Source organism: Equus przewalskii, chromosome 23 (assembly GCF_037783145.1).
Source record: "Equus przewalskii isolate Varuska chromosome 23, EquPr2, whole genome shotgun sequence".
Lineage (NCBI taxonomy): Eukaryota > Metazoa > Chordata > Mammalia > Perissodactyla > Equidae > Equus > Equus przewalskii.
In genome coordinates, this window is record NC_091853.1 from 5,939,252 (window position 1) to 5,953,629 (window position 14,378).

General features: G+C 48.6%; 1 protein-coding gene across 3 annotated transcripts in view; it reads left to right on the plus strand.

The window, feature by feature from the left end:
- The first annotated feature begins 249 nt into the window (after positions 1 to 249).
- PRRX1 (paired related homeobox 1) overlaps positions 250 to 14,378 on the plus strand; it is a 95,650-nt gene continuing 81,521 nt past the window's right edge. The window contains exon 1 of one of the 3 annotated variants that reach the window (XM_008519875.2): positions 250 to 2,493. In XM_008519875.2, the coding sequence (XP_008518097.1) occupies positions 2,253 to 2,493 (241 nt within the window). In that variant the 5' untranslated portion in view covers positions 250 to 2,252. The remainder of the gene's footprint in view (positions 2,494 to 14,378) is intronic. The other 2 variants (XM_008519874.2, XM_070591053.1) reach the window with 2 other exon arrangements.

Here is a 14,378-nt window from a genome sequence, read left to right on the forward strand (position 1 = left end):
CCTTCTTTCTCTCCAGTCCAGCCTCTCGGCTATCGGAGGAAAAAAAGAAAGAAATCTAGTAATCAAGGGAGTGAGGGAGTATGTATATGTATATGTATGTGTATGTATGTGTGTCTAAAGAACATAAAACGCCACAAATAAGCACTTAATAATTTACTTACTCTTCATATAGTAACTCATTTCTAATGAGACTATTAAAGCTGTTACCAAATTCCAAGAGGTCATGAAAAAATCGCTCAGCACCTCTCTGTCCTCTGTCAAGCTACAGCTCAGCAGACGGACGACCGAGCATTATCCGTGGACTTTGATGGGGGTTCCTCCCCTCCTCCCTCCCCTCCCCCACTCCCAGGGCCCCCGGGCTGGACGCTGAACCTCGCAGGAGCCTGGCCGGCCGCTGGCTCTAGGAGTGCCCCTGCCTCCTCCGCATCTGGGCAGCGCGACCCTCCCGGCTTAGCATCGTCGCCTGGGGAAGCGACCTTGGCCGCACCAAAGAGGTTACGAAATTGGCCAGGGTGGGGGAGGGGGAAGCAATTGTGACTTACTCCAAGAGTCCTTTCTTCCAGCTAAATAAATACGTAAATTTCCTACTGCCCTGACCGGGGGCTTCTTAGCAGCGCGGAGAGACTCGAATCGATTCGGCACCTTCTAGGTCTCCCCCAACTCGACTTTAGTCGGCAGAAGAAGCGTGGGGGAGCCTCCCATGATTATCGCGCCTGTTATTTTATTACATTATTTAATAGGCTGTCTCTACAGAGCCAAACGTAGCCTTAATATGCTTGCTCTCTCCCTCGTTCTCTCCCAGACGCTCCTCCACCCCCAGCCCAAAAAACTGTTAGAACAGCAGGAAACGTTAAGAAAAAAAAAATGGCAGAGGGAGAAGAAAATTTGATTGAGATAGTGGTGGATTTTTTCCAAAAAGTTTCCCCGCAGCTGTTATCAAAACATGCAAATGAGATTTTCCAACAGGATCTTAAACAAATCTGGAGGAGTTAATGCCTAAGCAAAATAATCAGCCCGTTTGAAGTGACTGTGGGTTTCACTTCGTCTTTTCTCCCGGTGATACTATTGCAGGGGAATGATAATTAGACCTTTACTTAAAAAATCCAGAGGGGCTCTCTCGCTTTCTCTTCCCTCCCTTTTCTCTCCCTCCTCCCTCTCTCCCTCTCTCGCTCCCTCCCTCTCTCTTTCCCTCTTGCTCAGATGTTGGCAAAGGGGGTTTTCTTAATCAGACTGTTTTTTGGTCCGAGGGAAAGGAGGAAGAAGGAGATTGTGATGGAGAAAGAGGGTCTGTAAAACGTCAGGCACCGCACAAAGGCTTTGCCACGTAATTACAGGCTCCTATTAAGTCGAGATCTGCCCTCCCAGGGGTCTCCAATTTTCTTGTATTCCCTACAAAGCCTCCTCTGCATGCCAGTTTGTGCCTTTTGAAGTGCCAGAGAGCTTCTTGATCCAACTGAGAAGGAAAAAGGAGCTCAGCAAGAAGAGGGGGAGAGAGAGAAGGGAAAGGGGGCAAACCCACCACCACCCTCCGTCGGACTCTTGAAGACCTTTTTTTTTCTTTTTTCCCCTCCTTACAAAAAGTAAAGTGAGAATCCTGCTCTCCAGTACATCTGCAAGACATCACCCTCTCCTCCTGAAACTTTAGTCACTCCTGAGAATCCACAGGAGTGCAGAGAGGGGGAACACGTTTTCTTGAAGATGTTTTAAAGCTGGAACAAGCCTCTTCTGTTGGTGCTTGAACTCTTGCCTGGGAATAACTTTTTTAACCTTAAAAAAAAAAACCCACTTTGATTCTTCTCTCCCACCCCTTCTTCTCTCTTCTTCTGTTTGCCTAACTCCCCCGCCCTGCTGGCCTCCCCTTTCCTCTCTCCCCCTTATTATTTTTAGTGTGTGCGTGTGGACGCTTTTGGAGAGCTCCAAGGAATTTTTTTCTCCTGACTTGAACATAGGGTGACTTTTTAATTTTACTTTTTGGTGTGGATTATCTCTTTGGACCGCGCCGGATTTGGCCTCAGGAAAGCAACCGAGGCTATCGAAGGCTGCTGGTGCAGAACGCCCTGCTCTGCAGAAGGGGGTCCCCCGCCCTCTTTTCACTTTTTTTTGTCCTTCCCCTCCTTCTCTCTCTCCCTCTCTCTCTCTCTCCACTCCCCCCTCTCTCTTCCCCACTCGGCTCCTCTCCCCCCTCGCGCCCACAGCGTTTGGTGTTGATTCGAGCGGGAAGAGGGGGGTGGGTGGGATCGGAGGGGGAGACCATGACCTCCAGCTACGGGCACGTTCTGGAGCGGCAACCGGCGCTGGGCGGCCGCTTGGACAGCCCGGGCAACCTCGACACCCTGCAGGCGAAAAAGAACTTCTCCGTCAGTCACCTGCTAGACCTGGAGGAAGCCGGGGACATGGTGGCGGCGCAGGCGGACGAGAGCGTGGGTGAGGCGGGCCGGAGCCTACTGGAGTCGCCGGGACTCACCAGCGGCAGCGACACCCCGCAGCAGGACAGTGAGTGAGGGGCGCATGCCCACGGGTGTGTGTGTCCCGGACCGGGGGCGGGGGTCCGGGCTGGGCGGCTGGAGCCAGCCCGGAGCCAGGGGGGGGAAGTCGGGGGACAAGGAGAGGTGGTGGCAGTGGCCTGAGGAAGGGCCGGTCACAGACGGAAAAAAGATGAGAAAAGGAGAGCTCCGCTGAGGGAGTAGCCAGGGCCGACGCAGGAGGGAGGCTCCGAGGCCCTGCGCTCTGGGTCAGGGACGCTGGCTGGCGCCGCGGCCTCTCGCTGAAGCCGACTGGGCTGCCTCTCGGTCCGGGGCGAGCACGGCGGCCAGATCTTCCCGCCTGCGGGGCGACAGGGCTGGGCGGGGTAAGGGTCCCAGAGGGGCGCAAACTGGGGGAGCTCGCCCCGTTTGGGAAGGCAGCGGGTTAAGATGAGGAGTCGGGTCGGGAGGGCTACTCCCCTGGCATGTGCGGGTTCGCGGGCAGGCGGACAGAGGCGGCGGAGGGCAGCGAGCACAGGAGCGAGACCGCGCTGCCCCGGTGGCGCACAGCGCGGGCTCCGAAAGCCGCGCCGGGCGCGGGGGAGCGGCCGCGCTGCAGCGCGCGGCCCGAGCAGGAGCTGCTCTCTGTCCTCCGCTGTTGCCTCCACCTGCAAACGGGTTGGAGACCCCTGGCAGAGGCCTGAATGACTGGGGAAGATGCAGGCGAAGCGAAGGGAGTGTTCTTTAGAGATGAAATCCGAGCTCCTGCCCCGCAAGGTCCTGCACGAGAGAGATGCACTGTGGAAGCGCGGGCTCCAATGCCGGTGCCATATTCGAGGAGCTCTCCCTATTGGCCCCAAGACCTCCAGAAAAGTCCGCGCACAGTCCCCCTGCGCACCCTCCCCTACTGATATCTTGCCCACGTGGAAATCTCGCCTCCCGTTATTAGCCAGGCCTTAAATGTGACTCCAAGTGTATCCATTTGTCCCGGACTCTATAACAGACCTGTCACCTGGCTTATCCCAGTTGACATGGGACCGGATATTTCCTCCTCCAAAGTTGCAAGAGTCTGAACTCGGCTGGAAGTTCTAAAATGAGGCTGATCCCTTTCCACACTACTATTTGCCTACTGCTATTTTGTCTCCAGATTTGGACCCTGTGGAACTCGGGGGCCCGCAGGCATTCTATCATTTTCAAAAAACATTGCCAATCTTAGGCTTTCAGAAAATAGATAGACAAAGCAAATGGGACCCAGAAACAACTGGAAGCAAGGCCTGGGCAAAGTGGTGGGAACCTGGGGGCCAGGCTAATGTAGGCCCCAGGGAGAACCCCTTTGTCCCACAGGCCTCCTGCCCTGGCCCTTCTTCCTTGGTCCAGGCCTGGGCTTTCCTCAGTGGTTTTTACCCAAAAGCCAACCAGGGCCCATCCACCCTACTACTTGCAAAGGCAGAGGGCACGAGGAGGAGTCTGGCCTGGCTTGTCACTAGGGAAAGAGGGCCAACTCTGAAGAATGAAGACCCGGTGTCCTCGAGTCCTGGATAACGGCTAGGCACCGAGGCACAGGCATCCTTCAGGATATTGGTGCTTGACGGGGCTACTCGTGCTGCAAGCACAGTGTGAGTTAATTGCTTGCATAGACATTTTTAGCTCCAAGAAAATGCACTGCGACATAATATGATTACTTTAAAAAGTTTTACTAGGGAAAATTTAAACATACAAAGAGTAGGGAGAATAGTATTCCGAATTTCCGTGTGCCTATCACCCAGCTTCACTAATTCTGCACGTTCTTTCTGCTGTTCTTGTTTCGCCGTGGTTAATTATTAATCACAACTTGTATCACTGTTCGAGAACCAGAGGCTGGATCCACTATAGAAAATAGGGTCGTGAGGAAACTGCTTCCTAGAAGATCAGGGTGGGGCGGGAGAGGCCAGCCAGTGTTGCTTTGCCCCAGAGCAAGCGGAGTGATTCGAAAAGCAGGCCCAAGGCCAGTGGCCACGGCAAGCCCGGGGCCCATGCTGGCAGCGGTGGCTGCCAGATGTTACAGGGCTGGAGGGATGCTGGCCGTTGCTGTCGTTTGTCTCTGAGCGGGTGCCGCGAGAAGGAAGCTCGGGTTAGTGGTGACCTTCTAGTGGGTACCAAGCGAGGCTGGTTTGGGAAGCAGCCCCAAGCTGAGGCAGAGTCTGCACGCGGTGGTGAGGAGGCTGCCCAGGGATGGTTCCTCCGAGACCCAGGCCTGGCGCAACAAGGCTGCGCTACACACGTGGCATCCACCGGGGCGCACAAGGACACACATAAGGCAGCCGGGGGAGTTAGGGACTGTGTGTCCAGAAGGAAGGGGATGAGACCTCTGGGAACCTGCCCGCTTGATACTTGAGCACATCTTGGAGTTTCAAGGAGTAGTGAGGCCTAGTGGGAAGTGGACCCTCAAGGAAATTGAGGTTCGGAGGCCAGCCAGGGAGAGGATGCTTGAGGAAGCATGGTGGACAGACAATTCTGGAAGGAGGTTGCAGAATGCAGAGCAAGGTGATAGGGAAGAAGACACCTGGGGCTGGGAAAGTAGCTGAGAAAACACACACACACACACACACACACACACACACACACACACACACCACACACGACAGTCCTTGCTTTCCAGAGATGACTGGGGGCTATTCTTCTATCAAATAGTTGTTGCTTTTAGAAGCAGTGTTTACTCAACCTCCTCCTGGATCTCTGGGGTGAGAATAGGAGGATCTGGTAAATTAGGTGCTGGCAAGTGCCCAGGAGGCCCCTCGTGCTTAGTTCTTGGGCCCCCACCAGGAGTTGCCTAGGAAGCTGTTGTGGACTACTTGGAAGTGGAACCTCTGGGGCTGCCTAGGCCCCCAGTCTGCTGTGGACAGTGAGGCTGAGACCATGAATCAGGGAAGAGAGCAGTCTCCAGGCGGAGGGCTGGAGCTAAGCTCAGAGCCACCAGGGGACAGGGGATCACAGCAAAAGTCAGGCACCCCTTGCAGCCTGCTGGGACTCTACTCCAGAGTGGGAGACTATAATCTCCTTCAGAGAGATGGGAAACATTTACAAGACATCTTTTATTCGTCCAGCTATACAGAAACAGATCCTTCCTAAATTTTCTTTTTGGCTGAAATTAGTAAAACAGACTCCATTTACACCTGCAATATTAGATCGTTAATACTGCATATTTTCGAAGTGCAGCCTGGACCAACCTTAGCTAAGTACCATCCGAAGTGAGGGCTTCCCGCTGATCCTGCCGGCCAGTCTGCAATTCTGTTTCCCTTTTGGTTGATATTCACTCCACTTTCCTCTCTGTAGAATGACTTCTTTCCCCTTTTACTGATTCTCCCAGCCCAGTAAAAATTTTCAACCTTCTGGGTTCAAATATCTTGTGTCTAAAGAAAGGTTATTTTTTTTTTAAACACTGTTATGAATCTAGTGGCTAATGGGGGAGTGTGGAATGAAGGGAGGTAGTGGTAGAGCAGGGGTAGTCAGGGAGAGGAAAAAGGAACAGGTCATAAAAATAGCCAGACCCGGTGCATCCCGCTGTCACTTCTTAATCTGAACTTCTGCAAACTCTCAAAAAAAAAAAAAAAAGCGCCTGCCTTCCGCGTTCCCAAACTCTAAATTAGTGAAACCAGATTGTCCTAATAAGACCTTTTGTTAGAAACACATGTAGTCATAAAAAGGTAGACGGAAAGTCAATTAGATACGCGCGCACACGCACACACTCACAAACCGGTGCTAAGTGTGCACTGGGTGCAGCTGGGCCCTGGGCCGCTGCGGGATGCAAATACAGAACAGCGGCGCGGGAAATCGATTTGTCACAAAGGGAGAGGTGTAAACGCGGCGCGAAGGACTCGCCCGCCCGCCCAATCTGCCCGCCACGCTCCCCGGCGCCCGGCTCCAACTCCTCAGTGCCAGAAAAACGCCCAGGGGAGCGGGAACACACTCGAGGGCGCTCCCCAGTTGGAATTCGCATCAGAAAATCAATTCCTCTGGAGTCTCTGCGTTTTCATCAACTATGGCGCCAGAAATTTTCTTATGAGGCACCACCCTGGGGCCCTGGAACCGGTGTTGGCACTCTGAATCTGGGCCTCAATTATCTCTATTCAAGAGGAAGCCAACGAAACATATCGTTTTAAGGGTAGCCTGAAAAATTGTTCTCTTTAGAGGAGGCAGTGAAATCCAGGATCAAGGGAGGTCACTGAGTCCCCGAAGTCGAATGTCAAGTCCAGAGAAGAGGTGGTGAATCCTTTTTATCTTTCATGCGGGGGCAGGGGACAGGATAGACTCCTTGTCTTAATATTTTGGAGAAATTGACAGTCTAGTGACACACTTTCTCTGGAGCGTAGGGCTGCTTGGATTTTGAAGGGTCGGGGAGCTGGGCCTGTAAAGTCCGAGGCCCCCGACCGCCAACACTCCCTGGGGCTCCAGATCCCCCAATTCTAGGAGACACTAAGCCACTGCTTCCACCGTTCATTTCACCGATGAAGCCCTTTCCAGGACTCCGGAGCGCCTTTCCTGCGCCTTTCCTGCACCTTAGGCGTCGCGCAGCCGTGCATTTTGGCCCGGCGACCTTAACCTTTTCCCCCCGGCACGCTCAGGTCAGACTGTAAGGGCGTCAAGCGGGCAGCGGGGGGTCACATGGATCCCTGCGTCTTCCCAGGGGGGTTATTTTAGATTTTACAACACGAGGGAATAAATCATCTCTAAAACAACAAGATGTCACCCTGCCTCCCGTCCCCTGCGAAAAAACCCCTTCAGAACCAAGAATACCTTCCTACGCCAGTGGCCAGTGGCTCAGATCCAAGTTTTGAACGTCTCTCCGGGCCAGCACCCACCTCCGGGACCCTTTTTCACTTTTAAATGGCATCTGTAGATTTTCAACTACGAGGATCCCTAGACCAGTTTGATTTTTATTTTCAAAGATGTGTTTCTTTTACAATTCCTCTCCTATACCCTGTTTACCCGCTCGCTCCTTTAGCAAGGCAAACCACCAAAGTAGACCTCTAGTTCTGGAAAAGTGTCCTTCTCGGGGGCGCCAGGGCCAGGGGTACACAGAGGTTGCAAATCTGTGCGCGCGCAGCGACCCCCGCGTGCCTTCTGCTTCTGGCGGTGCTGGCTTTCAACGGCTCTGAGAATATGTATTTATTTTTTACCCTTCGGGAAAGATAGAGTCAGAAGAAGCCATAGGAGGTACAACTTTTAGAAATCGGAGGAAGGTGTTTTTAGAGAAGGAGATAAGGCTTGCGTTTTGCTTATATTTTTTTTGCAAGGGGTGAAAGAGTTTTTAGGGGAAGAATCCTCCCCCCCCCCCCGAAGAAAAAGCAAAACGTGAGAGCTCAGCATCCTCCATCCAAGCCATTCGTAAATTCAGCCAACAGGATCCTCCGAGTATTCCTCTGAGCTAGAGATTAGACATTTACAGGAAATATTTGGATAAGGGGCCAACTCCCCGTGGCCACTCCGTGTGCAAACATTTACAGAACTACCTGGGAGCGCAGCCGTTGTAATCCGATTGGGCGCTCTTTGAATTTGACGCCCGGCTGAGGATCACTCCCCTCGTTCTGCGGCCCCTTAACCCCCTTTGCAACAATACAAAGAGGATGCATATGTCAACAGCATTATTATTTATCCACAGGAATTTGGATTCTTGTAAAATCAAACAGCTTGGTGAGCAGGCTAACAACACTCAATTAAAAACTAACCATCTCAAGCAGTAATGATAATATCAACAAACTGCCACAACCTCCTTTTCTCTAAATGCTGTTTCTTATTAAATCAGTAAATGCGGAGATAACGTTGCCGAGACATCTGAGGAACGACAGTCGTCAGTTTTGTTTTCCACGTGTGGAAGCTCTTGAATAAGAAGTTTCCACAGAGGTCTGAATATCAGCAGATTCTGGGCGTCGTCATTTGTCTAATTTAGCGAGGCAGTCTCAAGGAAGTAGTCGTAGGATAATTACGGGCTATCGATTTTAGGTTTAAGACTAAACAACAAAAACAACAACCACCCGCACTACATTTCACTTGTCCTGAAACCACTTTTCTTGATGAGAAAATATCTGGAAAGCCGATTACAGGGGCGATAACCACTTCAGGGGACGGGAGGGGAACAAAGACACAAATGGTGGATGGTTAAGGAAATTTTACGAAAGAAAACATGTCAGAACATATCAATCACATACTCAAAATGACTTCTTGGAAGAGTCTGAGGGCTATCGGAATCGTAAGGATTCTGCTGTTCCCGCAGTTCGCAGTTCTCAAATATAGGAATAATGATCTGTGTTACGACCAGAACGCAGTCTTTGGGTACTCGATGTCCCAGGCCCTTCGCTGCACCATGTAATGAGAGAGCATTAATTCCCAAGAACTTTGGGGCTTATTTTTACCATTATTGATTTCCCCAGACTCAGCTCCAAACGAGGAATAAATTTGAAAAGTGTGTAGTAATTTGAATCCCCAAGATCCTATGAGAAAGGACAAGGACAGGTCCTCTGTTTCCTGTTTTGTCTGCTTTCCTGGAGTTATTTACAAGCGATTGGAAATTTTCTTATTGGACGGCGCGGAGAGACTATATGGAAACCCCCATGCCGGATGGAGATCGAACCCAGCGGTAGCAGCAGGATCTCTTTGAGTCTCACCTTTTTGGGGGGATGGAGGAGGAGGGGAAAGGAGTGAATAGGGCCAGAGAGAATTAAATCAGTAATTCAGTGAAGAATTTGAACTTTTAAAACAGAGCCCACGGTATCTCAGATTTTAATGTTCTCCATCTGGGCCAAGACAAAGATGCAAAAACCCCCACCCCACCTCCGCCCTGTCCTCCATGTGCCAAGGGCGCTGGGGCGCGGCTGTTGCGGGGTGGAACGTGCCCGCGAGCCTCGCCAGACGCGCCTCTCTTTGAGTTCTCTCTCCGAAAGGGGGCGCTTTCCTCCCAGGCCCGCGCTGGGACCTCTCCTGCCTTCAAAACCCTTGGACTGCGGCAGGAGGAGACATGCGGGAAGACCCCCTTACACAAGTAGCAAAAGAAAGGAAGTATCAATAGCGTGAAGACACTCCAGGGACTGCGTAAATACATGCTACACATGCGTTTTAACGGAAACAGAGACAACCGGTAGGCGTTGTATCTCCCTGTTTGGAAAGGGGGTGGTCAGGATTCCAGGGATAGCAGGAAGGAGCGGGAGAGGAGTGGCGCTAGATGACCCTGGGTCGGTGGGTGCGAGGGCTCATGCGTGGGTGCCAAGGGAAAGGAGAGGGTTTGTCCCTGTGGAGGTGAATGAGACATTTCTGCTTATGAACCTTAGGTATTTAAAGGGCAGATTTGAGAGAGGGAGAGCTGGTAGTATTAGTGAGATGCTGCAAAACTGCCACTGAAATCGTCATAGTAGGTGAAGTCTTCAGATAGGGCAGAACACTGGCCACTTTGGAGTTAGGCCCTGGGGTTAGGGTAACCCTCTTTCGCGCAAAAGGACAAGCATAGCTGGCCCGAGTCTTGTGTGTGCCTGCAATTAGGGCACCCACAGCCGTTTCCAGTACTCAGATCTGACTCCTGGCCTCCACTGATCCTCTTTTTAGGCAAGAGTTTCAAGGGACTTACAGGACATATGAGGATAAATTGGTAACCCTCCTTTGTAAATCTTGGGATTTTCTGCTTCTCTCTTTACCACACCCTAACATTGGAGATCAACAAGACAAGGCAACGCTGGGAGCAACAAATGGCAGGATGAATACTTTGTCTTAGCATAGGTGGTGGTTAATGCATACCTTCCAAGATCATCCCAGCTTGGGTGTTCACTAGAAACAGAGGCACGAGGCCAGAACTGTAAGGGAAATTGCTTTCCCACAATCGTTCATCTGAGAATAAGAACATTCACGCTGTTTGCTTAATTTCTCATCATGAGTCATGTCATTATATTTTAAAGGACCTCACAGTGCTGGAAGGTGGTATAGTTATAAGCAAGCATAAAAACAGATGGGTGCTCTCTCGATACATTAAATATGTATAGGGAGGCCAAGTCTTTTCAAAGAGGATTCAGATATACAACTTAAAGGCCAACAGGCCCAACTCAATCAAAATTTGAGCCAGGAAATGCTAGGTTCAATCAGCTTGACTATGGGCAAAGGGCAAGGCCTAGCCGGCACTGCAGATATATACAGAGAACCATGTTTTCTCGTTTCCACTGTATTTGTCCACACAAATTCATGCTAGTCTGTGGAGGGCTTGGGACAATTGGCTTGGGCCCGGTGGGTGGTAGGGGGGTCAGTATCACAGCCTCCTGATCTTGTCCACCGTCCTTTTCTTCTTTGCATTCCCTGTGCCCCGACTGGCTGTCCAAGATCTGTGTGCTGCAGAGAAAACCGGTGCCTGCAGGGCACAGAAGCCCCCTAAGTACTGTTTTCTAGAATCTTCAGAGAAAGAAAGGGCTGTTGAGCCCAGCGACATGTAATGTGCCAGCTATTTTTGTATATTTTTCCTCTCTGATAATTCACGTTACAGTTGCCCAGTTAGAAACTTCTCGGGAATAGAGGGTTGGGGAACTGGTTACTGTTCTGTTTCTTTCTCAGGTAACTCATAAATATATGAAGTTGAAAGTTCCAATGGAAATAGATATTGAATCTAAACCTTTAGCCCTGGGCATTGACATATATCAGCATTAATCCAGACGGGGAGGTGACATAAAATAATTATGTACATTGTGACTTTTCTTTCCATTTTCTACCAGTGCTACTTCCCCAGATAGTGGTCTGGATTACATTCGTCGTATACCACTGGACCAGCTGCCAAACTGTGGCCTGTGCTCAGTAAATGCTTATTAAGTGATAGAATGAGCTCCCCATTTCAGTGGATCCCCTTTCCAATTGAAGGACTAGGGCCTCTTCTCTCCCCTTCACACTTTGTACCCTTTGCTTGGAGATCTCCTCCAGGCCACCATTTCTGTAAACATCCATATACTAATGACTCCCAGGTTATAGTTTCAAGGGCCTCCTGGAGCTCCAGATCTATATATATACAGCTACCTATTCGATGTTTCCATTTGAACATCACAGAAGTGCTTCAACCTCAAAAACCACAAAATGTGGCACTAATGAGCTCCCTTTCCCCAACCTGATCCTCTTATAGCTTTCCCTATTTTCCTGCATCACAACACATGGGCACAAAACTCAGAAATTTTAGACTCATCCTTGACTCCGTCCTTTATGCCTCTGTCCAATCTATCTCCAAATCCTAACAAGATTACCTTCTGAAGTCACTGGAATCCGTCTTCTTTGTGGATCTCCGTGAGAGCTCAGCCGCGCTGCTGTACCAGCCTGCTAACTATTCGGGTCTCCCCGCATCCTTGCTTGTCCTCCTCTCTGTGTGGGTAATGGACAGAGTGGATATCACAGAGCCTCAAAGAATATTTACTGAATGAATAGATGATGAATGCTAGCGCGTCCTTTGCAGGCACATTCGTAAGAATCATGGCTCTCCCCTTCTTTAGAACTCACAAATGCTTTTCGTTCTTTTCTACGTCAAGACACAACTATTTGTCTCACTTTTTAAAATTGCTCTTTATAGTCTATATTTCCATCCCTGCCCTAGCAACTTGCCTGTTCACACACACATGCAGGTCTGACTGTTTCCCTCCTTTTCCCTAGGATGCAAGTTAGGCTAGGCCATTCCCCCTGTGCACTAGTCTCCTTTCTGCTTCTCTGACTTCTGGCCTGAAATGGCCTTGCCCCGTGTCCCTTTTTTGCAAAGTCACCCATGCTACCTTTCAAGGTTCTACTCCCACCACACCTCCTTGTGACATCTCCCTTGACTGCTTCATTTCAGACGAAGCAAATGCCTGTCTCCATGCTTGCTCTAAAAATAATCAATGCGTCCACAAATATTACTTCACTATGTTTCATGATTATTCGTTTACCTGGAGAATTTTCTTAAGGTTAGAGACTTTTTGGGGGCTGAGGGAGGAAGCATATTCCACCGTATATATAGCAAAGCTGCAGTAAGCAAATACGTAGATAACTTTTTGGTATAGTCTGGTTCTGCTGTTTTTGCATTCTCTTAGCCACAAGTAATTTTTTAAATATGAAAGTAATATCAAAGTGCAATACCTGCTCATTTTAGAAGATATATTATTTTACCTTAAAAAAGTTTAAGTGGGAAAGTAAAGTCACCTATATGTCACTACCCTGAGGTAGACACAGTTAATAGCTTGGTGTTAAAATATTTCCTTTCTATTTTTAATACAATTTTTGTATTAATATTCTTGATTACTGATTTTTCTTTAATCAATGGAGGACTCTTTAATCCCATTTTCAAAGATTGTGTTTCCCCCAAATTGAGAAACACACATTTAACCCACTCACTTTCATCACAAAAGTTAAGCCAACAAACACACCAACAATAAACCAAAGCTCCCCAAGGATTACGACGTCACAGTTATTTCCCAGCCTTCTCGAGTTCCAGTGGGTACGTTTCCAGCAGTAAAGACCTTCTGAGGAAACAGTTTCTTTTTCTTTTCTGCTTTTTCTGTTCTAGCCGGGAACCTTCTTTAGACATGAGCACATGTCTCCTTTTGAAATTGGAAAAGCCTGCCTAATACCTGAAGGACATTCCGAGACCACAGTTGGAGAGCTACCGCTCAGAACATTCGCTTTTGCATAGTTTAGTGAGGAAGAGCTTCAGAAAACAAATGAGGGAGAAAATATCTTAAGAGACTGAGCATTTTCTATTATTGTAGATCCCTGGATCTTGAATTTTCTTTTATTAAATGTTTTAAGACTCATGCATGCTTTTGTAGAGAAAGGAAGAGGAAGATGGCATTTATTTCTCTGCACTTTGTAGAACGATGATCAGAAACGATAGTGACCTGTTCCAGGACACAGGAATGTGTTTTGACAGAGGAAGAAACACTTATAAAAATCAAAGGTAGTGCATTTATCTAGATATGAGGGTCTACAGGACCCCAGCCCTTATTTAAAGTGATAATTACAGCGAAAATATAAATTGTTATTATGAAGTCTATTTAAAAGTCGTTCACAGGCACGTTGACACTAAAACACTTGCCTGACGGATGCAAATATTTTCTTTAGGGAAAGTATTAACAAGTGATATAAAATCATGTAGAACAAAATTTTTAAAATATGAATTAGATACATCTTAATAATTAATCTTTCTCTTTCTCATCAGAAAGGGGGAACAGAGAGAGTAATCATCATTGTTGAGGATTAAGAACCACACTTGCCCAATAAAAGTTTCTGCAGTTCCCACATTGCCTATTTCTAAGGGAGGAAAGAAGGAGAACCACCCAGAGAGCTTTTGCCTGTAACCAGATGTGCTGTTCAGCAGCTCTAATCCTCAAGTTCGAGGGAAGACCACAGGATGAATCCTCAACACATTTAAGAAATAAAACGTAATTTAGTTCATTAATCACAAAACTGAAATCTGCAGTTTTGCTGCACATATTTCAAAGGTTGAATCCCTTCTGACAAGAGAGACAGAAAATAGCATCATCGCACGTTTGACTGTCGTGAGTCTGTGCTTAGCTGCCCCCAGGGAAGAAGAGATTTTCCGGGTGTGAGCATTCTTACTCTGAATATATGGAGTGCCATTTAAATTTATATCTTCTTTTTTTTCTTCACCCCAGCATTCTCCTTTCTCAGGGTGCTGAGAATATCTGTTGTCTACACTGTTTTGGATTTTTTGGTTTGGAGATTCAGGGCTACTACCTTCAACAGGCAGGAAATTCCAGCTGTGTTTGGGTAGGCCTCAAGGGGCAGTCTTTGGAACTGAATTAATATACTCAGACTGTATATTAGTGTATTTAATTCTTTTCCCCGATAACTTGTATAAGTTGATGACTGATGTTGTCTTAAAGGATGAATAACATAAATAATATGAACGGTAAAGTCAGAAAAAATATGAAAAAACTT